The sequence below is a fragment of the Rhinolophus sinicus genome, linkage group LG11, assembly GCF_036562045.2.
Source record: "Rhinolophus sinicus isolate RSC01 linkage group LG11, ASM3656204v1, whole genome shotgun sequence".
NCBI classification, from domain to species: Eukaryota; Metazoa; Chordata; class Mammalia; order Chiroptera; family Rhinolophidae; genus Rhinolophus; species Rhinolophus sinicus.
The window spans coordinates 51,097,882-51,125,707 of NC_133760.1; the positions used below are offsets into that span (position 1 = coordinate 51,097,882).

A 27,826-nucleotide genomic window follows, 5' to 3' on the forward strand; every position below is an offset into this window, starting at 1 on the left:
CACACTGCCTACATGAAGTGTGCAGCTGAGTACAGCGCTGGAAAGCACAGCCCATAACGGGGAGAAAAATCAATTAAAACTGACTCACAGTTGACACAGATTCAGAATTAGTAGACAAGAACATGAAAACATTTTTAATAACTATGTGTTCCAGAAGCTAGAGGAAAGATAGAGCATATTGAGACATGAAAGTTATAAAAAAGAACCAAATCCGACTTTTAGACATGAAACCTATAATGTCTGACATGAAAATTTATTGGATGGGATAAAAGCAGATAAAACACTGCAGAAGAAATCAGTGAACTTGAAGACACAGTGGTGAAAACTATCCAAAAGAGAAATACCCAGAGAAAAAACTGACAGAATGACAGAAAATCTGAGCAGGACATCAGTGATATGATGTTTCGGAAGGAGGGACGGTTAAGAAAAAACATTTAAAAAATTAATGGCAGAAAAATGTCAAGATTAGGTGAAACCTATAAACCCATTGATCCAAGAAGCTCAACCAGCCCTGTGTGTAGAAAGCCCTGTGTGGAAGAGACTACCAAGAGACATCATCAACTGGGTCAAGACTGTTGAAGAAATGTGAAGAAAACTGTACCAAGACATATCATTGAATTGTTGAAAACCAGCAAAAGAGGAAATCTTAAAAGCATTCAGAGAAAAAACCATGTAAAGTAGAGAGGAGCAATGATAAAAACAGCGTATTTCTTGTGGGGGAAAAAAGCCAAATGTAGTGAGACAACATTTTTAAAACACTGAAAGGAACACTGTGCCAACCTAGATCCAGTGAGAATATAGACAGCGTCAGACATCTCAAAGGTCCAAGTTCATCACCGGCAGACCTGTGCTACAAAACGTAAGTGGAGGCAAGTTGGTAGGACCTAGAAGTCTGGACTACAAAACAATGGAGTGCACTAGAAGTGGGAATTTGTGGGTAAACATAAAAGAGTCTTTATTATATGTTATTAAAAGATAATTAGTTTAAATAAAAAAAGTAACAATATATTGTGAGGTTTGTAACACATGTAAGTAAAATGTATGACAGTAGCACAAAGACGGGAGGAAAGAAATGGAAAACACTGTTACAAGGTTCTGATGCTGCGCTTGCACTGTTGTGACAGCACTCGAAGGTGGACTGCGATGAATTACAGTGTATATTCTAGACCTAAAAACCCTAAAATAGCTCAGTGGGGTAGGGTAGTCAGTGAGCAAACAAAGGAAACAAAGTGGAACCATAAAAAATAGTTAAAACAAAGGAGCATAGAAAAAGAAGAAAAAGGAAGGACAGAACAAGGATGGATAGAAAACAAAGAGCAAATTGATAGACTTAAACCTGACCATATCAGTAAACATCTGTGGTCTAAACACCCCAATCAAAAGGCAGGGATTATCAGATTGAATAAAAAAGGACGACAAGTACATGCAGCCTCCTAGAAACCCACTTTCAATATGAAGACACAAATAGGTTAACAGTAATAGGGGAAAAAAGATATGCCATGCCAATTCTATATTATCGTCAGAAAAGGGTAAGGAATAAAGATTGTTTCGTAATGAAGAAGGGATTCATTCGTCAAACGAACGTGATAATAAACATCTATCGACATAATAAAGAGCTGTTAAGTACACGAAGCAAAAACTTACAGAAATGAAGGGATTAATAGTCAAAATCTAAATTATATTCGGATATATTGATTTCCTCTTTTCAATAATTGATAGAACAAGTAGACAGGAAGAAATTGAGACTGCAGAAGACTTGAATAACACTCTTAACCAGCTTGGCGTCATTTATTAGAACACTCTGCCCAACAATAGTACAATACACATTTTCAAGTATCCTGGGAACAGTTATTAAGAGAACCATATTCTAGGCCATAAAATAAGTCTATACTTTTAGAAGGATTTAAGTCATACAAGATATGTTTTTTAATGATGATGAAATTAAACAGAAAATTAGTGACAGAAACATCTGGAAAATCCCTGGTAACTAAATAACATACTTCACAATAACTCATAGGTCAAAAAAAAATAAAAAAATCAAAAGCAAAATTTGAAAGTATTTTGAACTGAGTATAAATAAAAAAACAAAACAAAAACAGTTCAGAATGTTTGTAACACTGTTTTAGAAAAAATAAAGGTCTCAAATTAGTTTGCACAGTTTCTACCTTAAGAAACTAGAAAAAGGAGAGCAAATTAATCCCAAAGTAAGAAGATGAGAAATAAAAAAAAAAGATAAGGAGAAATCAGTGAAATGGAAAACAGAAGAAATACTGAGAAAATCAGTGAGAAGATTGATAAAATTGATAAGCAAAAAGAGAAGACATCAGTTGCCAACATCAGGAATGAGAGAGGTGAGTTCACTATACAGTCTACATCTATTAAAAGGATAGTTAGTGTATATTATGAATAGCTTTATGTCAATAAATTCAGCAATTTAGAGAAATGGAAAAATTCCTTGAAAGGCAAGAATTACTGAAGCCCTGTCAGACATTGTGGAAATGTTACAAACATTCTCACAAATAAAGCTTCAGGCCAAGAGGTCTTTACGGTCAGTTCTACAAAATATTTAAGGAAGAAATAATACAATTCTACAGACATTTTTAGAATATTGAAAATGAGGGAATATTTCCTAACTCATTGAGGCTGGCATTACCCTGATACCAAAACCAGACAGACATTACATGAAAACTACAGACCACTATCCCTCATGAAGATAGATGCATAAATAATAAATAAAAGTTTCAGCAAATCAAATATAACAATATGTAAAAAGGAAAATAATACATCATGACTTAAAAAAAAAACACTCAGTGAAAGTAATTTACCATATTCCCATGCTAAAAATGACATATGTTCATCACAATATATGCAGAAAAGCATCTGACAAAATTCAGTGTCCATTACTGATAAAATCTCTGAGCCATCTAGGCACGAAAGGGCATTTTTCTCATCCTAACAAGAGCATTTATGAAAACCCTGCAGGTAACATCAGACTTAACAATGAAAGACTGAATGCTTGTCCTGGGATGGGAACAAAGTAAGGATGCCCCCTCGTACCACTTCTGTGCAACATTATTCTGGTAATTAAAAAAAAAACACAAAACACTCAGGTTGGAAAGGGAAAAGGGAAACGCTTTATTAACAGGTGACATGATTGTCTATAGAAATTCTTATGGGACTTATTATTAAGAAAAGCTATGAGAACCAACAAGTGAATTTTTCAGGGTTGCAGGATCCAAGATCAATATACATACAAATGCAGTTGCATTTCTGTATACTAGCAATGAAAAAATTGGAAATTGATTTAAGATCCAATGCCATTTATGGACAGTAGTATAAAAAATGTGAAATACTTAGGGATGTGTGGACCTAGGTGTATACTGTAAAGTACAAAACACTGCTGAGAAAAATTAAAGAGTACCACAGTAGATGGAGAGCTCCATCGTGGTCATGAATTAGAGGATAATACTGTGAAGACGTCAGTTCTCCCCCAGTGGAGCCAACACAATGCTATTCGAATGTCCGCAGAGTCAACACAATGCTACTCGAAACACCAGCAGGCTTTTTTGTAGAAATTGAAAAGCTGATCTAAAATGCAGATGGGAATTCAAAAAACTTAGAATTTCCGAAACAACTTTGAAAGAGAACAAAATTGGAGGCCTTAGTACTGGACTCCAAGACTGTGTGAAAGCCGTAGTCATCGAGACCACGTGATATCAGCATAGACAGACAAACAGATCAAATCAATAGAATGTGGAGTCCAGGAATATATTCACTGAATTCTCACGACCACCTATAGACAGGGTCCTCAGCCTTTGCTTTACAGGTAAGAGCCTGTGACTTAGCAAGGCTGTCACATGGAGACGCAGACAGAACTTGAACCCTGGTCTCTCTGAAAATCTAGGTTGTGCTCTTACCCACATCCTAGGTGCTCAGAGGAAAACAGTTGACTAATCATGACCCCTTTGAATGAAGAGAAGGGTTAAGATGTTTGCAGGCTGGAAAGTAGACAAGTACTTTGGAACAATTTTTATTTTAAAAAGTTCAAATTAAAGTTTTTCCATTGAAAGGTGTAAGACGTTTTCTAAAAAGATTGTGAAACATTTTATTTCCTGCTAAGATGAATATATGGTAAAATTCATTAACTCTGTCTAAATTTTTGAATAAGAAACTGTAAAGTGCTTTTGCCTCTGACTCCGCCTCACCTACTCAAGGAAGGGAATTCTCCAGGTAGCCTGCGCAGTGCTACATTCGCTCTTTTTGCTTGTACTCCGTGCTGTTCCAAAAAGGATTTAGGGCGACTCTGAAACATACATGTTCATGTGTAAGCAGTGCAGTCAGGCCTCGCGTACCGTGGTCCCTGAGAGGCTGTGTGCTTTCTGCACCTGAAGTGTTAGCGCTGTGAGGGCAGACGCTTGGTGTCTGCTGCTCCCTGTCCCTCCAGCCTGGCCAGGAGGGGCGTTGGAAGGACATCAGTTCCCGCTTTCTTTTTTCACACCCCTCACAGATCGCTAACCCCGCTCCCCCATCTACTACCCCTCTGACATCGTATGTAGCTGTTACAGTTCCATGGACTATCTTCCCTATGCTGTGCTCCACATCCTGTGACTATATATAGATAGATTGTAGTTGGCCTTCAGTGTTATGCAGCTTCAGCTTCAGGTGTACACTGCAGTGGTCGGGCATCTGCACCGCCCATGAAGTGGTCTCCCTAATAAGACAAAGGTATGGAATTATAATTGCATGTAGTACGTTGGATTTATACTTAGCATGATTCTTGGTTTCATAAATTTATACAGATTATAGCCATCATTTTGAAAATCAGTTTTAACTTTTAGTGTTTTACCTTTAAAAAGCGTGAGCTATTGGGCCAAATACTATCTCAATGACACGCCTAAAGCTCTGTTTTTCTAAATCTATTCTTATCATCTTAGTCGCTCTTTACTGTGGTCCCATAAAAGAGCGCAGGATGTGCCCGAGAGGGAAAAAGGTATGTGGGCCTGCCTGCCTGCCTCTCTTCCTTTTCCTTCCCCACCTGGAACTGCTCACTAAAACTCCGGTGATGTGCTGGTTTTTAAAAATGGCAGGAATTGGCGCAGCTGCTGGCAGGCTCTGCAGCCTTGGCACGCTGTGTGAGCGGGGGCCGCTGTGGAGAGTAAATGAGTTTGTATCAGATCTGTAAATCACTTGGAAGGGCGCTTGGCACGTAAGGGCTCAATAAATGCTAATTATTAGTTTTAGAGTTTTTATGAGGCTTAAATTAAACGAGATTATGCATGTAAAATGTTTAGTAGAGTATCTGGCATTTATTAAGTGCTCAATAAATGCTAGTGGCTCTAATTTAAATATTCAGGTGCCAATATGTCTAAAGAGGCTGTGTCTTTGGCTCTCCGCACAGGTCATATCTTTAGTGAATTTATTTTAGGGCATGAGAAAAAGTAATTCATTTCTCTGTTGGCTTTTACCAATAGGTATGTGTTACAACGTTACACAAAATTTGAATAAATAGGTCATTGCCTCTGACTTCTTAAGTGTCGGCCATTTGTTCTCCAAGTTTGTTTCTTTTTACTGTTACAAAGTGTAACTAATACGCCTTGGCGTGGTGGCTCCTTAGGCAAGGCCTGGGGTCTGACCCTCCGCTGCCGTGTCGCCCTCTGCAGGTCTGTGGAACCTCGCTTCCCTCTTCTCCAACCTGTGCTTGTTCGTGTTGATGCCCTTTGCGTTCTTCTTCCTGGAGTCCGAAGGCTTCGCTGGTTTGAAGAAGGTGAGTGCACCGTGTTGTGGAATTCAATGAGTTCCACGAAGAAGGAAATGTCATTCTGCTGAACTGTACAAAGTCGGCGTAAACACCATTTGACGGCAATGGAAAAGGTTTACTCTCGGCTTCTTGTCAACAGTTAGGTTAGTGATATTGCTCATTGGACGCCTTTGCCGGCACACAGGGCGAAAGGCACCTTTCAGCCCTTGAATGCTTTTACGGTCTGTGCAAACGTGGTGGGGTATGCTTGTGTGGCGTGGATAAATCCGGTGTGACAGCTACTGTTCCTCTCGTAGGCTGTCTCATTTAAAGCCTGCCATGACATTCTACAAATCTGAAAGTATGTCTTGATGTGAAAGTGATTTCACAGCCAGTGTTTTTGGGACTGTATGTACAATCAGACCTGTCTCTTACGTTGTCAGGTGGCACGGTATTGTCATCTGGTGACGCTAGGTGAGGAGGGGTAGGGGTTGGAGGTGTGCCAAGCAGTAGACTCTGTAAGAGCATCTTAATGAGTCCAGACTCCAAGCGGGAGCACTTCACCTACCCTTGAGCACAACATTTTAAAGTGAAAGGGATAGAGTTTCTATTTGTAGTTTGTGGAGTTCTTTGCTATAATTTTTTGGAATATAATGCAAAGATATAAGTAGCTAATACTTTTTGGGTGCCTTTTAAACTTGACAAAATAGTTCTAGTATTACAGTTTATTTATAGATGCTACCTTTTAAATGTTTAGTTCCATTCATATTGTGATATATGGAGTATAAGGGGGACTATCTTACTAAATAACACTGTCAGGCCAGTTAAATAAATCTGGCATGGGAAGCTGTAGGCAGTGTGTGTACTTACTTCATATACCTTGCTGTGTTCTTAGGGAACTTGTTTAGGCTACCATTTTCCCAACTCTTCCCATTTCAAACCTTACGTATAGCGCATTTTAGACCTGTCCACTGAAGGGTTCCGTGAACAAACCAGTGAGGTGACTGTGACAGTGCTGTTTCAGCAGAGTCCCTTTCCTGTTTTCTAGATGCCACTCCGTACTTTGTCAGTGTGCAGCGGGAAACCAGCAGTTGATTTCATATCTAGTAAATACCAAGATCAGAATGGGTGATTATGTTTGGCAGCCAACCCGACGTTGACAAAACTGGCTTTTACATATTGGACTTGTTTTTTATCACGATGTGTTTAACTTATTTAAGTCATTTATCTAATGTGAAAAATTACATATTTTTAGTTTTAAAAGCTCTTTGTTCATAATTTCTTGAAGAAATTATAGGATGTTTTGTTGCTGAAAGGGGTTTAGCTCAAACCCTCCTTTTGTAAGGAGAAAACTGAGGTCCACAGCTACTAAATATATTAAAGTGTCTGTGAACCACACGTGTACAACTGCAGAACTAGTACCCGTCCCAGAGTGCTTGTGTTCTAAACATGTCAATGCTGTGGGGAGCGTGAGGACAGCCAGCAAGGTGGGTGAGGTGGCCGAGGACAGAAAGGGAGAGAGGCAGAGAGGAAGGATTTGGAGCGGGGCTGTCAGATGGCGTGGGGACAAAGGCAGGATGACCTCCTGGAAGCCAAAAGCGAGAGTGTCTAAGGGAGTGGCTTGTAAAACATCACGTTCATGAGGGGCTGTGGGTAAGCGCCGAGCGGAAATGGGGTCCCTGGAGACACTTGGGAAAGCAGTTTCTGTGGGCATTTTGAGCCTTTTGATAGATATTCACTCACTTGGCAGAGGTTTACTAAGCACTTACTAAGTACTAATTGTTATGCTGTTAGAAGAGCTTCCTGGGGACAGACCTGAAAAGACAGGGCTCCTGCCTTCAGTGTGCCAGAGGACGAGATCAGAGAGCCCAGGGACAGCACACGGTGGCAGGGACGTGAGGAGTGGGCGCCCGACCGCCGGGCCCCCGCCTGTACTCGAGCTGGGCCTTGAAGGGTGAGCAGGCTTTCACCTGAGTGATGGCCTTGCAGGCATGATTCTGACCAGCTCAGGGACTGGCTGTGTGTGCTATAGATCCAGAAGGTGAAGGTCAGAGGCTCAGCGGGGTCACGTCCTGCAGGCCTGCACCCTCCGCCAGCTCCGTTGGTCTTACGCTCTAGACAACAGGGAGTGGGCAAGGGTTCTTGAGAAGGGTTTTCTCATCTACTGTTTCAGTTCAATTCAGAGATAAAAGCACAGAGTTTAAACATGTCACCTGGGCAAGGAGGACGTGCGCCACGCAAGGCGAAACCCTGTGTTTTGGAGCGGCACCACCATGCTAGCCAGTCACGCACGTGGCTCTTGTTAAATGAGTGTTTCCACATATGGCCCTGAGGTCGCCACGTCCTCTCTTCCTGTCTGCATGCCTGGTGCCCCTCACCATGTGCCCAAGCAGCCCGAAAGCTCAGTGTTAAATCTGTTTTCACATTTGGTATCATAGGTGGCACCCAGCTTATGCTTTTTACCAAAATCTAGTTATTAAATAGATTTAAAAAACCAGTGTGTAATATGGACAACTCCCTGCCTGCCAATGATTGTCCTCCCTTCTTGTGAACCAACCAACTAGAAAGGGACTTGGCTGACTTGATTGGAGCAGAATTAGCAACTATCTCTAGAATTAAAAAAAGAAACTGACACAGAAACCTAGCGACATGTCAGTATTCTCGTGTTTCCTCTCGTAGGTTAAGGGCAAAGGGAAAATCAGCTCGAGGAGGGATATGAGGTTATTAAAGATTCTTCGCGCCTACAGTTGTACAGCATTCTTCCCTCCACATTGTTCACTTCGAGTCCCTCTACCCGCGATTGAATATTCTCTTCTCAGCTCATCTTTGCCTCTGTTACTCTCCTCAGAATTCCTGAGGGTCACCAGCTCTATTTCGTGAGCAAAGGGGACTGACGCAGTGAATGGTAGGGTACTGTTGGCATGACCAGTCGGAGTAATTCCCAGACACAACCAAGAATTGAAGAAGCGGGCGAGAAGGCAGCCAGCACTCGGGAGGTTCCCGCTCGTCTGGATCCGTAGTTATGGAGTGAACGGAGGTTGTAGAAACCAAACGGAAAACTGGGTCCTTAGTGCTGTTCAAGGAGGAGGGCGAGGGGTCATAGCTTGGGGCAGGGACCCGCAGAAAGCAGTGAGAGTCATACCGCCTCAAGTTTTCTTTCTGTAAAATGGGCACAGTAATGAGAGTTACCTTGGTGGATGACATGAGAGGAGATTCTTCATGGAAGCAAACACATAGCACAGGACGCAGCTCAGTAAATGGTGGCTGTTACTGCCACTAACCCAGGGCTCAGTGCATCTGACCAATATGTATTCTAGAATGTTGTGTGGGATTGCTCAAAAGCAACTCAGTGTAACACTTAGCTCTCAGTTGTTCACTTATTACCTTAGGCAGTTTTAAGAGTCCAAATTGTTATTCCCATTTTGAAATGGCCTGGACTGAAGCGAATCAAACCTGCTTGAAGACAAGGTGCATTCTAGACCTTGTTAGAAATGTTTGGAAAGCTTTAATACTAAGGGATCATGATGTTATTTAAAAATATCCATATTTTCAATTTGAATGAATGATGTAACGTTTGCAAGGACTGTTCGCACTACAGTGAAATGTATGTGTGTAAAGCACACGGTTGTACCTTTGTGTGACAGGTGTTTACTGTGCAGAGTCAAAGTCACGTTACGACCTCAGGTTGTTTACACGGTGCCACCGGCCATGTCAGTCACTAGCTCTGCTGCTTCACGGACACGCTGCCTCCTTCACACAGCTGGCCAGTGAGCACAGATCTGTGTATGTTCCTTTGAAGCTCTTTCTCATTGGTTACGTCTGACACATTAGTTCCCAGCGATACTGCAGAGAGCTTGGAAACACCTCTAATTGGTAGATCGGCAATAATTTGAGTAATGACAAACTTGGAATGCAGTGGAGTTAAAGTCCCTCTACATTCCGCGGCCACCCTCCTGGTGCTGTTTTACTGTGTCTACGTCTGGTGGAGTCCCCAAAAGGCATATGGCCCCGCGTCCTCCCAGTGATTCCCCTGGGCGATCGATTTTAAAACAGCCGCTCGCATGTTGTGCCGAGATGCGGAAATTGGTCGCTAGCCACCGGCGGGCGCAGGCCTTGGACTGAAAGTCAAATTAAGCAGAATTCTCTGCTTAGTTTTTAATTAAGCCTCTATGTTAATTCAAACAGGACATTTTGGGCCTGCGGGGTTGGCCATGTCCTTTTAAGGGCCTCAAGTAGCCTTTCTTCTTTCGCCTTACCATGGCGTATGTTTCTGTTTTAGCGGCACCGTCTCCGCCTTGTTTCTCGTCTTTATAATTCTCAGGGTAGGAGAATGTGAATGGTTTTGATAACGCAATTTTTGTTTGTTTGTTTTATCTTGGAACTCTAACTTACTGTTACCAGTTGAATGTTTACCAAATGTAGATGACTTTGCTGTCACATATATGGAGTGTATCGAACATCGTTTATGTCCATATGAGTTTGAACCTGACCGCACGTCTACACCTTAATGTTTCAACCCTGATAAAAAGGTTGCGTTTGCTGGTAAGTGTTTTGTGGCAGAGACACTTTCCCCGCAGTTTGTGCGTTGGCCACTCAGCCATGTGCCCCAGTCTGAGGGTCTCCGGGCTGCCGCACTGCTGTCCCCGTCAAACTGCCGCTTAGCTGCCCGCTGCCTCCAAGACCTCTGGGTTATCTGGGGGATGGCAGAGAGTTTTCCGGTCTCATGAGGAACCCAGAGGTTGAAACTCTGGCCAGGGTTTGAATGGGAGTAAACAACATGTTTGTTTCATATTATTTTTTAACTTTTACATTAAAATGTTATGAGGACAAAAACTCAACAACTGAACGAAAGTGACTAAAATCTCCTCAGTGACAGATTAATTCCTAAACCAAAAATGTTTGTGGGAGGAACTTAATACTGTGCCTCACCTTAACGCCCATCTTTGATTTGAAATCATAGCATAAAATTTAACATAAGTGACAGCAACATCCTGACCAATTACCCAAACCATCCAGACATCCCGAAATGTCCAGAACATAGCACACGCTCTGAAGGATTAAGAGGTTAACTCCTATAACTTCAAACGGAGTGCTTGATAATAAAAGCAAAAAGTACAAAATTTGCGGTGACTTCCTTTCTTAATTAATTAGACTGACCAGGTGGAAACGAAGAGCTCCGTGCTGGTGCTTGGAGCCCATAAAGCCGGGCACCACGGCCGCACAATAGCGGAGGAACAGAGATCGCTTTAATATGCTTCTATCCTGTGTCACAGTTTGAGATTGTCCTGGTTTATGTCCCTTTTGGCAAACTTACATAAAAGTGACCTTGTACTGTATTTTATGAGCAGATGACTTTTCCCCGCAGTGGCTAATTTGTATCAGGCCTCCATCTGAAGAGACGCAGGGCGACTAGGAAGTCCCGCGCGGCCTCCGTGAGCTTTCATTGCGTTCTTTCATTATTTTTGCTCGTTTTTGCCGCTGCTCATCCATAAATTGTTGGAACGAGTGACTAAGGAAGTACTGCTTAGTGTCAGTGGCACAGGCGCATATTCCGCAGGTTTTTGTGGCCAGAGGAAATCACGTCCAAAAGGGAAACTCCTGCTGGGGACCTTTCAAGGAAATTCACCCAGGGTCGCGTTTTGATCTTGGTGTTTATTACAGAAGATGGAGTCATATCTCACTAACTATTGTTATGTGTTAATGTGATTTTCCCAACACCTTCAAGAAAAAAAATCATTCAGTAGGTTATTAATAGAATCCCTCCCCCCTCCCCCAATCGGCAGCACTGTTTTTCCCCCGAGAAACAACATGGATAAGAATGATTCTGTTTCAAACATTCGATTCTGGGGTGGTTGTTATACTCGGGCTTCCTTTAGGAATCGTCGCTCTTCTGTGGGAGGCATGGTGACCCCAGGATAGCCAAGATTTCAGACCTGGAAGCTTGGCACATGGGACCTCAGAGAAAGACATTAAAGTATTATTTTGAGGAACAGAGTATATTTATTTCATTTAAAAGTTATTTGAGTTTATGAAGATTTTGAACTAAAAATCATTTACTTCATGAAATGACATTTATTTTGTCTCCATTCTGATACAGTTGCATATCGGAGGGAATTAATTATAACTTCAGTAACATCTCTGTTTTTCTTAAATAGCAGCTGTGTTTTTAAAAGACATCGCTCGGTTCCCCTTTGATGGTGCGATACTTTGAATTGGACTATTATTACATAGCACTTTCATCCTGTCTCCACTTATCGAAAAGGAGAGATTTCTCCTGGGCGAGGTGTCTCGTTGCTCAGTAGTGTAGTGGCAACATCGTGAGCTTTTAGGCCTGGATTTAAATTCTGACTCTTCTCCTTGCTGACCTGGGCCTTCAGGCATGTTTTTCAGTGTCTCTGTCTGTGAAATGGGCTGGCAGTGCTTATCTTGTCAACGGGTTTCTGAGGGGCTCAGTCGCCCCATGCAGTGTGTTGCAGATTTCCCAAGAAACAGCTGCAGCAGCAGTGACAATAGGTGCGCAGGGTGGCAGCTGTGCGAGCCTCTGTGAGACACCGTAAGGCTTGGGTGGACTGAGTGCTTTTATACGGTGTCTATAGCAACGCGATGTGAGAAATTAGAGGGGCACAGGCAGCCAGCTTCGTTTATTTACTTTTTGAAATTGAAATTGTTTTATCTTATACCAGTATGGGTTGTAAAAATAGGTATTATGTTTAATAGGTAACTAAAGTTCAAGCTTTATTTTATATGATGATTAAATTACCAACAAATGTCTCATAATTCAGGGCTCTTTGTTAAATAGGGAAAAGTTTTGGTAGTGAGGAAATAAAAAATCACCAGGTTTAGGTTTTAAAGTCATTGTAATTTTAATTAAACTGGCCCTAAGACTTCCAATTTTCATGAAACAATTTTATAGAAATAGTCATTGTCAATTAGAGTCTCTTTTCTAAAACTTTTTGGGGGGATTGAAAACTGTCCACCCTTGGTTGGAATGAACTTTATTTGAAAGTAAAATTAAATGTCAAATTTAATGCTGACTACGGAGCTTTTTACATAATTATGACCCACACCACAGACCCGTAGGAAAGAGCTCAGCCAAGGGGCTGGAGTTCAGACTGTTAAACTCTTACATTTATTTGGCATTGACATGCATGTTTATTTGTCTGTAGAATCATTTGTCAGGATGTCACAGTGTGACTCTTCTGATCTCTAGGAAATGTTGGCCAAATGGAGCTTGAACTTGGCCTGTTGCTTTACAAGTCATTTGGGCCCGTTTGTACCGGTATGTGTTTAATCCAGCATCTTGAACCAATGTCCCTGATTCCTCTTTCTCTCTACCTGTTAGTTTTACTGGCCCTTTGTCTGGCACATAGTAGTAATGCAGTTAGTTGTCAATTTGGGGGCGTTCTTTGTCTTTTCCCAGGTCTGGGAGGCTCTATGATCCCTCCTTGAATCAGTTCTGATTTCATCGACAGGTATGGGGCCCAGTGTTTTCTCCCGGCGTCTCCTCTCTGCTTTGTAGCTGTTTTGGCCTTAAATGGCTTTAAGGTTGTTTAAAGATCTTTTCCAATCTGGTCTTTAGAGTTTCCTTCTCGTGATTCCAAGATGATGTCTACCAACGGATGAGCCCTTCCTGACTACCTCTGTATTCCAGGATGCTTAATGTTTAATTTTCCTGTGTCTTACTTGGCTTGCATGAAGCATACTCACAAGGCTGATGATTTTGGCTGATTTTCCTGTGTATCTTGACTTCTGTCGGTTTTTCATTAATATTTTAATTTTAATTGAGACAATTTTAGAGAAAGCCAATTAACCCTGCAGTGTATTTTATATCATTGCAAATTACCTGTCAACATTTGTCCTTGGATTATTGTGTAATTATAATTAGTGTGTACATATATTTTGTGTCCCTACTTTAATAATTCATTTTATGTACATAAATTTTCTCGTGCAGGAAAAATTGTCCAGGACTTGGAAATGGGCGCAGGAGACCCCGGGGTTCCTCCGCCGGGCGTCCTCTGTCAGGGGGTCCTGCGCATTGTGCAGAGGACCCACAGCTTTGGTGATTTTCTGATGACTTGGCCATTTTACACGTCCTTAGGGTCAGAGTTCACTGGTAGGAAACCGAGAGCAGTGCAAATGAATGGTGTCTGATAGAGATGTAATTGATTCCTCCCTACACATCAGACAGCTCTGAACATTTCACTTTATTGTCCATTGGATATTATCCAGTTTTGCGTCTGTTAGGAAATTGATTTTATTTAGCATTTCCGATTATCTAAGTATATCTGGGGTCTTCAAATTCTCCTTTGACGTGGTTTTAACAAAAATTAAAACCATGTGGCCGAGCTGGCAAAGGACGTGAGAGAAAGGGCCAGGTGCCGGGGAGGAAGGCGGGGGCTGCAGTCAGCAAGCGACAGGGACACTGGCTTTGGGCTGAAGAAGAGGATGTGGGTCCTGGCGTTTGAGCGTCCGGTCAGTACTTACAGATGTCTGCCAGGACCGACGCTCCCGAGACACCTCCCCCAGAGCCAGGTCACTGTCACCAGAGGCGGGAGATGGGAAGAGAACAGGCAGGGCAAAAGCTCTTGAATGTAAAGATGAGCAGGGGCTCAGAAGAGAACGAGACATTTGGGAAAAGCCAGTGCTAGGAGGAACACCAAATTCAGTGTACGACAAGTGTTAATAGACAGAGCAGATTTCAGGGAGACTTTGAAATATCTGATCTAGCATTTTAGATGTTTTGTGGCAGAAGGAATTAAGGATATCTCAACCTCCATATTGCCAGAAATGAAAGTTTTACTGACTCATTCTGATAAAAACAAAATGAAGTGCAGAGAGTTTCCAGGGTATTTCTTCAAAGAATGCAGAACTCCAATTTCATACAAATTGGTCTGGAGATTTGGAGATGGAACCTTCACAGTTTTATGTTATGGGACCAGTATAATCTTGATACTGAAAGTATCAAGGATGATATGAGAAAGGAACGTTACAGGCCCTTCTTATTCATGAACACTTGTAAACCTGAAAATACTAAGCTGGATCCAGCCATGTGTACAAAAGATCGTCATCAAAAAGCATTTATTTCAGGTATGCAAGTTTGGTTTAACATTAGGAGACTGATGATTGTAATTCCTAATAGGAGAGTTAAGGAGAATAAAACCAAGTGAGCACCTCAAAAGAGGCACAGAACACATTCAGTAAAATCAATAACCGTTCACGATTGAAAAGCAAACTAAGAACTGAAGGGAACTTGCTTAGCCTGATAATGGCTCTACCCTAAGCCTACAGATAACATTGTACTTAATGGTAAAATAGTAAAAGTTTGAAATTGGGATGCCAGTTTAAATACTTTTATTGCTAATAATAAGTAACACTATAGAAGAGTTTTAGGGAAGAAAAGGAATGATTGAGAAAAACAAACAAAATAGTCATTATTGACATGATATTGTCTTGAAAAATTCTGTAGAATCTTAAGATAAATTATTAATTCAAATAAGGAAATTTATCAAGGAAGGTGAAAATAGGATTAATATAGAAAATCAGTAAATAACAGCAATAAACAGAAAACCTAATTAAAAATACCTTTCATAATAATTACACATCCTAAGGTATGCTGGAATAAATCCAACAAATGATATGTAAAACCTTTATGGAAATAATATATGGGAGCAAAAAATCTTATCGAAAGATGTTAAAGAAGACCTAAATAAATTAATAGATATTTCTATGTTTGTGGATTTCTTTATGTGGTGAAAATATCTGTTCTCAAATTATTTTTTAGAGTCAGTGCAATCCTAATAAAAATTCTAAGAGGTTATGTTATGGGATAAGCAGATAGTAAAACTCTTACGGAAGAGCAGAGCACTAAGGACAACCAAAGCAATTCCGAAGAACATGGTGACAGAACTTTATCAAATATTAAAAAAGGAGCAAAGGACTTGAATAGACATTTCTCCAGGAAGGTATACACAGGGTGATAAGTGCATGGAAAGACCTGAGCACCACAGTCCTTAGGGAAATGCAAATCAAAACCACGATGAGGCACTTCTTCACACCCACTAGGAGGGCTTCTAGCAAACACACAACAAATACCCTACAACAACAACAACTCAGAAAACACCAAAAACGCTGAGGCTGTGGGAAGTCAGAGCTCTGCGCATGGTTGGTGGGCATGTGGGACTGTGGATGTCACGGTCGTTGCTCAGAAACTGGAACCAGCATCACCGTGTGATCCCGCAGTGCTGTCTGGGGATCTGCACAGAAGAACTGCAAACAGGACTGCAGAGACATTTACACCCCCGTTTTGTGGCATGTGACTTACAGCAGCCAAAAGATGGAAACAACCCACTATCCATCAGCGTATTACAAATAAACAAAGTACGGTGTGCACATTCAGTGGAATATTGTTTAGACTTTAAAAGGAAGGGAATTACGACACATGCTACACATGGATGAAAAAGCTACCAACAGCGTCTCCAGAGAGTGTCAACATGCCCTGCTCCGCTCCCAAAGTAATCATTAGGGTATGGACAGGAGGCTTTGGGTCCCAAGTCAAAGAAAACAGCTTCACAGAAAGCTTGCTTAGGCTCTATAGTGAACTGTTTTTAATATTAATATTTTCTGCAGCCTATTTTATACTGTACACTTATGTAATGTAGTCTATGCAAGATAGAAAAAGCAAACCCCTAAGATGTATTACGCTAAGTGAAAGAAGTCAGGCCCAGTAAGACCAGTACTACTGTGTATGATTCCGTTATATGAGGTGCTTAGCGTCATCAGCTTCGTAGAGTCGGAAATAGAATGGTTGTGGGGCTGGGTGAGGTGGGGCCAAGGGGAGTTAGTGTTTGACGGGTGCAGGGTTTCAGTTTAGGAAGACAGAGAGTTCTGGAGATGGATGGGGTGATGTCTGCACAGCAATGAATGTGCTTAATGCCACTGAACTGTGCACTTAAAATGGTTATGGGGGTAAATTTTGTTCTGTGTACTTTACCGTAATAAAAAAGTACATACACGATGATCACATTGGTGGTCCCCTTTGGGCAGCGTGGTGTGCAGGAGGTTGGTGCGGCTGGGAGGGCCACGGGGGAGCCGCACTGGCCCTGGGCATGTTGCTTTTTGGGTGATACAACCACAGGTATCACAGCCGTACACAGCCAAACAGTGGACTTTCATTATTTAAAAACAGAAAGAAAAAAGGTGACTTATTTCTTGGTGATGGGCTCACATGAGCAAACAGGCTGATAGGTAAAAGCAAAATGCCATTTATTGGTTTTCAGTAGGAAACGCTGACTGAAATACTCATGCACTACGAATGCACACCTGGCCAGCAAAGCAGCCGCTACTGAGAGCCGGAGGGGACGAGGAAGTTAGGGAGAGGGGCGCCCGACACAGCGGGTGAGAGCAGACAGCCCCCAGCTCTGCGCGCATGTTTCCTGTGTTGTTCCCTGTCGTAAGGACAGCTCTTCTGGGCTGTTCTGGGATTCCTAGTGCCCTCTGTGCCACATAAGCAATACGACACCGGTGTCTGCATTAGCATGTTACACTGCTTTATATTCTGTCCAACACCTTAATATCTGGGACATTCTGCTGTTGTAATGAATGAATAATAACCCTAGCGATGTCCCTTTGTTGTGTCTCTACTGGAGCTTGTGCCTGGGTGTTCATGAAACGCACAGTAAGGCTGTGCTGTGATGTCCTACTATGTGAAGTGTCTTATAGGATGAAGCGCTTGCCCTCAGCACCATCTAGCTGTTGTGGAAAATGAATGTGCTAGTAAAAGGAGCTCTTACGTGTTTTGCTTTGATTTCTTTACTAAAATTATAGGTTTGCCTTAAGTATGTTTTCAGCTTCCTCCCCACCTCCCTATTTCCACATTGGTTTGTCTTTGTGTCTTATGTCTGTCATGCTGGGAGAGGAAAGCAAAGCTGCGGGAACTGACAGGCCCAGACTTAAAGTGAGTTCTGGCAGCCACTGAACAGTGCGACCGCAGCAGATTGTTTAACCTTTTCGGTGTGAGCTTCCTTATTTATAATAAAATGTACCTTTCCATTGATTGTGAAGATTCAGTGAGCACATCTAAAGCCACTAGTGGGAGCTCTCCAAATGTCAGCTCCCATCTCCTCTTTGTTCTGAAGTTAGAACAGAATTAGGGGGACAGACCCTCACTGGCTAGCCGGGAAGTGATGGGATGCAGTATACTGAGCAAGAATTCCTTCCGAATTCAAATTTTTGTTTAAAATGTTTGCTCTAAAGTCCCAACAGTCTTTTTATAGTTCAGTTCTTTCATTTACATGCTGGAAACTTGCTGTATTAATGTATTTACTTGCAGTCTGGAGGACTTTTGTTTGGTTAATGTCGGAGACATTCAGCCCATGAATGTGAACACAGTGATATCGTGAATACAGTGGTTCAATGAACGAGCTATGTTAGTGTTTTCATTTTAACTCATCCTAAAATACTTTTTGTCAAAGTTTATGAACTTGAGCATCTTGTAGGTTTAGTTTTTCTGTCTCGTATGGACTACATTAAATAAGTGTATAGTATAAAATAGGCTGCAGAAAATATTAATATTAAAAACAGTTCCCTGTAGAGCCTAAGAAAGCTTTCTGTGAAGCTGTTTTCTTTGACTTGGGACCCAAAGCCTCCTGTCCATACCCTAATGATTACTTTGGGAGCGGAGCAGGGCATGTTGACACTCTCTGGAGATGCTTGTTGGTAGCTTTTTCATGGTTTAAAATAATGAATACCTGCCTTTATTTTCTGTTCTTTCTTAGTGCTTCTATCGATCTTACCCAGATGACTGCATGTATGTTTGGTGTGGTCTTGATGTCATGCTGAGCAAACCTTATCTTAATGTTACCAGGAGACCCTTTTTGTTAAATGAAAACAATGGCTTGATATTTATTTTAAATGTTCTGTGAATGTAGAAAATTTTCCCAGGCTTTCCTGATGGGTGGAGACATAGCATATAAAGTGGTGTTTACATACCTTCCAAGAGGTCAAGATATCCAGGCAAAATCTTGTTTAAATGTTCATCACCATAGAAACATATCAGCTTATTGTTAGAGCTTTTGTAAGTACATTGTAATTTTCACTTTATTGATGTTCAGTACAGAGCAATTAAATGAGTGATTGACCAGCCAAAAAATTTCAAGAAGCAATTATATCATAATTATTTTAGTGTTTTAACTTTACTCATTCAGTACTTACTTAAATCTAAAAAGAAATTTATGAGTTTACATGTATTTAAGTCTTTACTAGCCTATTTAGTCTAATACAAACTGTTATAAGGTTGAGGTAGTTGTGATTTCTGAAATAACACTGGTCTGAAACAAGTGTAATTAATTACACAGCTTGCTTTTCTTAAGAACTGTATGGCATCTCATTGGCAGAAAGTACTTTGTTTCCTTGGTGTTTTTACTAATACACTGAGTGCTTATTCCACTATGATTTTAATAAAAGTAATGGAGTTTCATTATAGTAACTTGGATTTATGGTTTTTTGGGAGGGGTTAGGATAAATATTCATACTGGGGACCAAAATGTTAGGAAGTTGGTGAAATCCTAGTGGTATGTGACAGTTGAAGCCCTCACACTTCCGTGAAGGAAGTGCAGCTGTTGAAAATAAGCAGCAATTCTCTCCGTCCTCTGAGCTTCTCTTCAGGAGACGCATCTGTCTTTATACGATGAGCAGTGGACGCCGCCTTCCTGCAAACAGTGTTGGCCACTCTGTCGTTTGCAGGGTATTTCAGTGCGTTACTCTGACATCTGGCGCATCGTTGAGCTCAGCGTATGTGAGAATGGAGTTGATAGGACCTTCCCCTGGGGCATCCCCCTCCTGATTCTGACTCTTAATGGAAAAATGAGCAGTAGGCATATTTTTTTTGCTTATATGCCATCCTGCTGGTGATTAATGGTGGTGATAAAAGCTCTCACAATGCTTTTCATTACTTTGCAGACAGAATCACATACAGAAGTTTAAAAATCTCACACATTACATGCCACAAAGCCCATATTCGTTAGGCTTTGTAATACTTTTTATGATCTCAAGAAAGGTACTGGTAAGTTTATATTTTTGGTATTTGTATGAGCTAGTTGCTCCTGAATTAACAAGGGAAGTTTCTGATTATTTATAGGCCCATCACTCCTTTTCTCTTTATCCTAAAGTTGCCCAAGGTAAGAAATCTGCACATTGCATTTAATGAACAAATGTGTTATGTTTTTCTATTAGTTTAGCTAAAGTTCACACATGTGACACTTAATGGATTTCAAGTTGGGCTGAATTTGTCCCATTTAACCACAAAAAGAGAATGAAATTCACAAAAGGAAAATGTAAGTGTCCTAGCCGCCTAGTGGATTAAGTCAGAATAACAATTATGTCTTACTACATCAGTCACCTTCAATATTTCATAAACGTATAATCATTTTCAGGGATTTGGATGGCTCGCTCTGTGGCAGCCTTTTCTGTAAATGTAACGTTGCTAATTTACTCTTTTTATTTAGATCAGTAGCTGAAAATAGATTTCTGTTTGTGAGTTATTTACTAGCTTTCAAAAGAAATATTAATCCATTTGAAGTAAATTTTTGAACAGTTTATATGATTTGACTACAGAGACTTTCAAATCATGAAAAAATGTTAAATGTTTCCTATTTGATGGCTTAAACATGTGAATATACATTTTAGACACTTTTTTCTTGATATTAATCATATATCTGTAATAGAAAAAGTGTACTCTTCGAATTGTATAGCCTGTTCCTTTTTAGAAAAACTGCTCACATGTAATTTTTTAACACATACAAGATTTTTTGGGGGGACTTAGTTTGTAAGTACATGTGGACAAATATGTGGCTATTTAACCCTAGTAACACGTTCAGTCAGATAGGGTCATACCTAGGTTGTATTTGAAATACTGCCTATTTTTCTCAGTGAGAGAATATACTTTTTCTCAGTATAAACAGAAGGGGTGAGTTGTTGAACTTAATAGTAGATTTCCTTTTTCCGACATAAATGCTACTTACAACACTAAATAGAGCCATAGCTTGTTAAATGAGGAGGTTATTTTAGCCAAGCTGTTTTTTTTGAAGAATTTTATGTCGAGGTTAAATGTAGAAAATGCCCAGAAAGTACTTGAGAATACAGAGAGTTCTTATATCAGATCCTGTTAGGAGCAGGCTGTTCCCATTGTGCTCTGACCAGTATGGGAACCATTAAGCATGTGTGGCCTGTACATTTAAAATAATTAAAGTGAGAGAAAATGAAAAGCCAGTTCTCTGTCACAGTGGCCACATTGAAGGGCTCAGTAGACACATGTTGCTAGTGGCTGTCACCTCGGCTTAGCTCAGTAGAGGACCTTTTCGTCCTCACAGGAAGGTCTTGGACAGCGCTGTTCTGTGTTCGTAAGTCATAACTAACTTGGTTTCTTTGATCTGCAGTTGTTTTTTATTGTCCACACAGCAGAAGAAAGAGCAAGGAAGGCCCTGTTCTGTGGATACACTTATGTAGCACGTCCGCTGGTTAGAGAGGGCACTCACGAGAGCACTTTCATTACCTGTTGTCACATCAGTGCATCTGTCCCCAGTTTTAGGCTGCACCCATTGGCGAGTTATAACTGAGAGTGGCTTGGCCAGATCTGCGTTTTGGAAGGATCCCATTCACGCCACACTGTAGGCGACAGTTCGGAGAGAGACACGAGTGTGGGGCAGGACACCGGCGAGGAGGTTAGGGAGTTGTCCCGGCGGGAAGGACACGCGGCAGTGGGAGAAGAGGTGGATGCACCTAGCTGCATTTACGCTGGCTGGACCAGGGCCAGGGTGTGTGTGTGGGGGCGGTGCAGCAGCAGAGGAGGGGACAGTGGGACACTGAGGGAGAAACAGGTTTCAGGATTCAATCGTGGCTTGACGTCAGAGTTAAGTGGAAGGTGCCTCTGAGTTACCTAAGGGGGGTGGAAGTGGGGGCGTATGGTCTTGGCCTCAGTGGGAAGATTTGGACTAAAGGTAAAAACTTTAGACTCCTTGGCCACATGAGGAGGCAAGGTCACCTCGGGGAAGGACCGCAAACTGTTGGGTGAGCCGTCTTCCCCAGAACAGACAGAGGTGCCATCAGGCTGGCAAGCCCCTGGGGAACTGTGATGCTGAGGTTTGAGAAGCACCCACACAGCTGTGAGGCTGGGCTCTCAGACTGAGCGGTGGGAGAAAAGGGGGCCGACAGGTGTTCGTTTGGAGAAGGAGAGACATGAGGACGGGGACCGAGACGAAGGATTCGGCAAGGAGGCCGGAGACCGTGTCAGCCATGCCTCACTGAGCGAGAGGCCAGTCAGCTGCGGAGCAAGAGGAGATGTGCTGGGGACTCAAGGAGAACGTAAGACACTTTCAAACTCAGAGCAGGAGTTGTCATTGGGCTGGAGATCGGTGTAAAGATGGCCAGGCAACGCTGAAGACCCACTTCGGAACGTAACAGCACAAATTCTCGTGGTTTTGTACATTTCTCTCCCAGGGCTGAGAATTCAAGGAGTGAGCTGCCAGTGGAATCCAGCTGGCCTGGGGAAGCCGAAGGGACCAGGAACCCTGGACTATATCGCTACTGGATTCTCTGTCAACTACCGGAGGGTATAGGCCAGCAAGACAAGGCTGATGGAGGGGCGGGGGGATCGAGGAAGTGGAGGTTCTAATGGTGAGGACGCAGCTCACAGAGAGGACTGGAAGTGTCAGAGAAAGTGGGAAATGGGGCCGAGGGAGGGGCGTGGTAGTGGAGCCTGCGGGGGTGGCTGTAGCAGATAGAATGGAGTTCAGCTTCTTATGAGCTTGTGTGTTACTCATGCTGACAGGATGTGACAAGAAGTACTTGTCAGCCAGCTGCACGTATCGTTAAAGACAGGATTGTTCGTCACAAGTCTGTAGGCGGTAGGTGACAGATAGGAAGAGGGTATACACTGGCATTAGAAGGGGGTATAAATTTCATTCAGAAGCACAAGTGGTACAGGAACTCCCAAGCCTTGGAAAGTTCAAAGACAGAGGTGATGATTTGAGTCATTAAGTTAACCTTGTGCGGAGCTGTCTAAACACCACTGTGCTAAGCGAGCCATATATTAACTCACTTGGTCCTCACACTAACCCCACGAGGTAGGGCGTTAGTAACACACCCATTTTACAAAGGGTTCCTCCTTTGGAAACCGAGGCACAACAAGGAGTAGTCGTTTGCCCAAGGTTATACAGTCGGTCAGCGATGGAACCGAATTTGAACCAGTCTGCTGCTGGAGTTGGGGTGTTAACTAGCTCACTACGCAGTCTGTCTTGTAAACTGAACTTGGATATTTTAAAAAAGCTATTCTTGTGGGTGTCAATCTGCTGGAAATTGATTCTTTTAAGAAAAAAATTGAAAAACAAAAATAACATTAATTGGTTTTCATATTGCTTAAGTCATGCACATCCACTCTAGGAAATTCGGAAAACACGGAGAAGCACAAAGTACACAAGAAGCAAAGTTCCTGGTAGCCGGAGTCCTAGCGATGGGATAGGCCCTCCTGGCTGGCCTGCAGGGCTGGCTGTCACCATAACACCTCTTCCTGCTTCCGCGCAGGGCAGGGCGAGCTGCAGCCAAGCCATCGTCGGCTGTCTCACTCCCCTTCACAGCTCTGCCCAGACACGTGTCAGTTGGTGGGTCACTGGGGACCCTTCCTTTTCCTGCCTGCCTGAGAATGTTCACTGTCAGATCCTGGAGGTCTTTCCATAGCCGCCATCCCAGCCTGTGGGGGCCCCTGTTTGTTCTTCTCCAGGAAGCCATGTTAGCTTCCCACCCGGGTGCCCCGAGCTGCCCAGAGCTGCAGAGGCGCAGAGATTTCATGGGGCGTGCTGCAAGCTGACAGGTGAGTCGGCCGTCTGTGCGGACGCTGGGTGTAGCTATGGCTCCTCAGTCGGGGACGAAGGACTTCCCTGCTCCCAGCTTCCTGCAGCGGTCAGCTCCATGGATGGTGTGGCCCAGATGGAGGCTGCTCCCGTAGTGGGCTCCCGGCTGAGCTTCGGGCACTCACATTATTTAAAATCGGTGGCAAGCAAACCCGCCTGACCTTGCTCTGGAGGGGACATTATCTTTCTCGTGTGAGACGGTGAATACATAGACCTGCTTCTGCTTCCGAGAGACACAGTCTCTGTCTCCCAAGGCTGTTTGCTATACACTCATCCTTGAAAAGACCATTCCTGCGTCTGCTGTGAACTGCGCAGAAATGGGAGAGGCCCATCCATCGTCTCCCAACACAGAAACATACTTGAAGAAAAACAAACTTAACTGCTATGAAACATTTCTTAATATCAGAGGAAGTGAGTAACTCTTACAGAGATTGAGCCCTTACCATTTACCATCATCATCATCATCATCATAACACTTATGGTTACGTTGTTGTAACAGTTTAATACAGTAATTATAACGTACTATTAAAACACTTGCTTGGGCAGCGGGTCTCAAATAGTTCCAACGAGCACTATTCTTAGCTCATAGATATTAACACTGGTATACTCTTTGGCACGTATCACAACGCTTCAGACATGCGTGTTACGTGTTGTGGGAGCCCTAATATTCCCATGGGCTGGTCAGAGGCAGGCGCGAAATGTGAGCGTATAACACACACACCAGAGTACCTGCTCTTTATCTGTGTTTTTTATAGGCTTTAATAGTTTTATAGGCTTTAATAGTTAATGTGTAATAAAATGATTCTTGCTCAGGAAAAGAAAAATTATTGCTTAGAAAGAGAGAAAGAAAGAAAAAGAAATCAGTGTTAAAAAGTGGTGGTTGTATCTGGGTAGCTTGAGTGGTTGGAAAGTTGTGAAGTCACGTTCGGAGGGTTCTCCCGTGAAATGGGAGTGTGTTGCTTAGTTGTTTGTTTTGTGACTGTTCACATTTCATCTCACTGGAGTAGTCACTACTGCTAGATGTAAACTACGAGTCTCATCTGCTCTGGTTCAGCGGCCTCCTCCCTGTGGGCGCAGGAGTGCCAGCTCTCACTTGGGCAGGGCAGCCCCATGGTGGTGGTGCTGGGTCACTTGGACCCATGCGAAAACCTGCTCACCCCTGGGTTAGGACACACCTGCCCTCTCCACTGAATTTGAGGAACTGGAGTGCCATGATTTAAGTTCCTATTAATCATGCCTGGAGTGCAGCCTATTCCTGTAACCTGGAAATTGGAAAATGATATTTAGGGCAAAACTAAAATAAGTGTATGTTTAGGAGCTTTGTTTATAGCTGGTATCTCTCAACTATTCTTAACGCAGAAGGAAAGATTGCTGGGTTTGTTGCTAAACATGGAAGTATTGATCATTTTGCTTGCTGTGTTAGGTGTTGTAGATTAGTGCATTACCATATCAGTATGAATTTTTAAGTTTAGGTACAGATTCAATCATTTGGTGACTTCAGGAATGTAAGGAAGGTTCTTTGTTTTTGTTTTTGCCTTGGCCTCTAGTTTGGCCCTGAGGTCAGAACCTGCTTTATATTTATAGCAAACTGTGCATAAGGATTCTTTGTTATCTTCCAGCCTCGTGCATTAATGAGAATTCTGTCTAATGTGGAGAGGAGTGAGATGGTTTATCTACTGTCCTCTTGGTTTCTCAGGTGGGATTAGCACGAGGAGTTCTCCGGCCGCGCACTAGAGGGCGCTGGAGGCTGGGCGTCGCGGAGGACGCCTGTGCCCGCGGGCCGACTGGGGCTTCTGTGCCTTCAAGTTCAGCGGGCACTAACCCGTTTGGCTGTCCCAGTTAGCCTTACATTCCTTTGATTAGAATCACAGATAAAAAAATTGTTAATCTACGTTCATGGTGGAAAGTGTTAGGAAAGTAATTAATTGTTTGAAATAGTTCTGCAAAATGTTTTTATGAAGCATTTTTTGGGTGGTTTCTTCAAAGCTTGATGGTATTTTACGTCATTTTGAATGTGTCAGTCTACACATTACAAACTGTAAGCCTTTAGTGCTTTTTTGTCCAGCTAATAAACATAAATTTCCTCTCCTTCCAAAGAATTTTTATGCTTTCACATAGACAGAAACCTAATTGTTCATGAGATGAAATAAAATATTAAAATTATGTCTATTATATTTTTCAGGGAATCCGAGCCCGGATTTTAGAGACCCTGGTCATGCTTATCCTTCTCGCATTACTGATTTTTGGGATCGTGTGGGTGGCCTCCGCACTCATCGACAATGACGCTGCGAGCATGGAGTCCTTGTACGGTAGGCATGGCCCTGCCCAGACCAGCTTCTCTGGTGGGGGCCGCACTCGCCAGTCCCTTTGTAAAGCATTTCAGGAATTCTTTGTATAGTTAACCCTTGTTGTTAATTTACAGACTGAAGTTTTCAGACATGTTTAAGAAAAGAAATGAATACTCATGTGTTTCCTATATGCAGAACTTGTAAGCAGCTTTTCAGATTTTTTTTTTTTTTGGTTAGTTGGTTTCTGTTCTTAAAATTCCATGGAGGCTTTTTTCCTCCCTCCAAACAGGTTTTGCAAGGGGGTTATTTCCTGTTCTTCTATTTTAGATCTTTTTATTGTACAATTTAGAAATTATATGGTTTTAGTAGACTCAAACAGGCAATTACAATGTTTACTATACATTAATTTATAGTCACCCCATATCTTAATGTACAGTATTTTGGACTTACTAAAATATATTTACATTTTTTATAGATCTCTGGGAGTTCTACCTACCCTATTTATATTCCTGTATCTCACTGATGGGATGTTTGTTACTTCTCTGTAAGTATTTTTCTGACTTAATATGATAGGGAAGTAGAATTATTCTGTGTTCTAGAAAATCATGGGAAATTTTCCTGATGAGATTCCGTAACAACTTGGAGATTTTTTTTTTTAAAGTTGGCTCTTAACTTTTTTTATGTTCAAGATAAATTTTGATAAACTGAAGTCTTGAAATAATGAGACATTGTGTTGTTCTCTAAGGAAAGTGTCTTCCACAGGGTTGGGGGCAGGCTGGGGAGGGGGAGATTCATGCACGAGCACACACACATGCACACTCTCACACATACATGCACACATGTGCACACACGCACACACACGTGCACACACTGCCATTGCGACACTACTTTCTACTTTTGAAAGGTGATGGTAGAATTGTGTATGGTGAATTTGTGGTCTTTATTTCAGAGTTTGTTTAGTTTTACTTAAGACATTACAACATATCTCAGGGATATTATAAGCAGATAAATGTAGTTAAAAGGATTTAAGATTATAGTTGTCACTTTTAGATATTCTTGTCTGGTTCTCACTTCCATTAGTACTTGAAATTTAATCTGTTCTTTCGTTGGTTTTCTTTAATTGCTTTTAAGTGAAAATACTTACTATTCAACTGCTAGAGTCTTGCGTGCTCTAAGCCTCTCTAGTCGTCACCGTCTCTCCTTAAGTACAGGAAGACACCCCCTTTAGCTCCTCATCAGAGATGCTGCTGAGCCCTCCGACCAAACTCAGAATCTAAGTCAAGACAAGAACTTTCTCAAAGCAGTAGTGTTTGAGCTGCTTTATTTTCTGGACTGGTGGTTTATCTGCTGAGTCTGAAGTGAGCTTTCTGTCTGTGATCCCCCTGCAGTGTGCACCCCAGTCGGCCTTTCGCGCATGTTCACGGTCATGGGTCAGCTGCTGGTGAAGCCCACGGTAAGTAAGTCACAGCAAACCACTCGGTTTGTCAAGGAAGGTATTGCACTTGCACACCCTTTATGTTGTGAACTGGCAAAGTTATGGTTCTGAAAATTTGGCTGCATATTACATCTTGATTAATTAAATTGTACTTTTTCCCTTAGTCTCAGAAATTCTATATATTCATTTTTAAGTGATTTTCAATTGGTAGTAATTCTAATGATTTGTCCCTAAGTTTCTTGGCCTCTAGCTAGTTTGTCAAATATTTAATAATGCGAAAATAATTCTTAGCTTCATGCAGGGAATTTGTCACTGAAATTACTCTCATGGCCCCTCATTGCCCAAAACTCTAAACCACTTGTGTGTCCCGGGGCCTTTCCCAACCTTCCCACTGAATTGCCCGACAGGTACACCCTCCACACCCCCCAGCTGCCCCCACAGAGTCCTGTTCGAGGCTGCAGCTGAC

The 27,826-nt window shown here is 42.1% G+C and overlaps 1 protein-coding gene across 9 annotated transcripts in view; it reads left to right on the forward strand.

Moving 5' to 3' along the window:
• The window catches only part of LMBR1 (limb development membrane protein 1), a 116,656-nt gene that overhangs the window by 29,131 nt on the left and 59,699 nt on the right, over positions 1–27,826 (forward strand). For 8 of the 9 annotated variants that reach the window (XM_074315038.1, XM_074315035.1, XM_074315034.1 and 5 more), the window contains 4 exons: positions 5,661–5,764; positions 25,820–25,946; positions 26,401–26,469; positions 27,314–27,378. In XM_074315038.1, coding sequence (XP_074171139.1) covers positions 5,661–5,764; positions 25,820–25,946; positions 26,401–26,469; positions 27,314–27,378 — 365 coding nt within the window. The remainder of the gene's footprint in view (positions 1–5,660; positions 5,765–25,819; positions 25,947–26,400; positions 26,470–27,313; positions 27,379–27,826) is intronic. The other variant, XM_074315041.1, reaches the window with a different exon arrangement.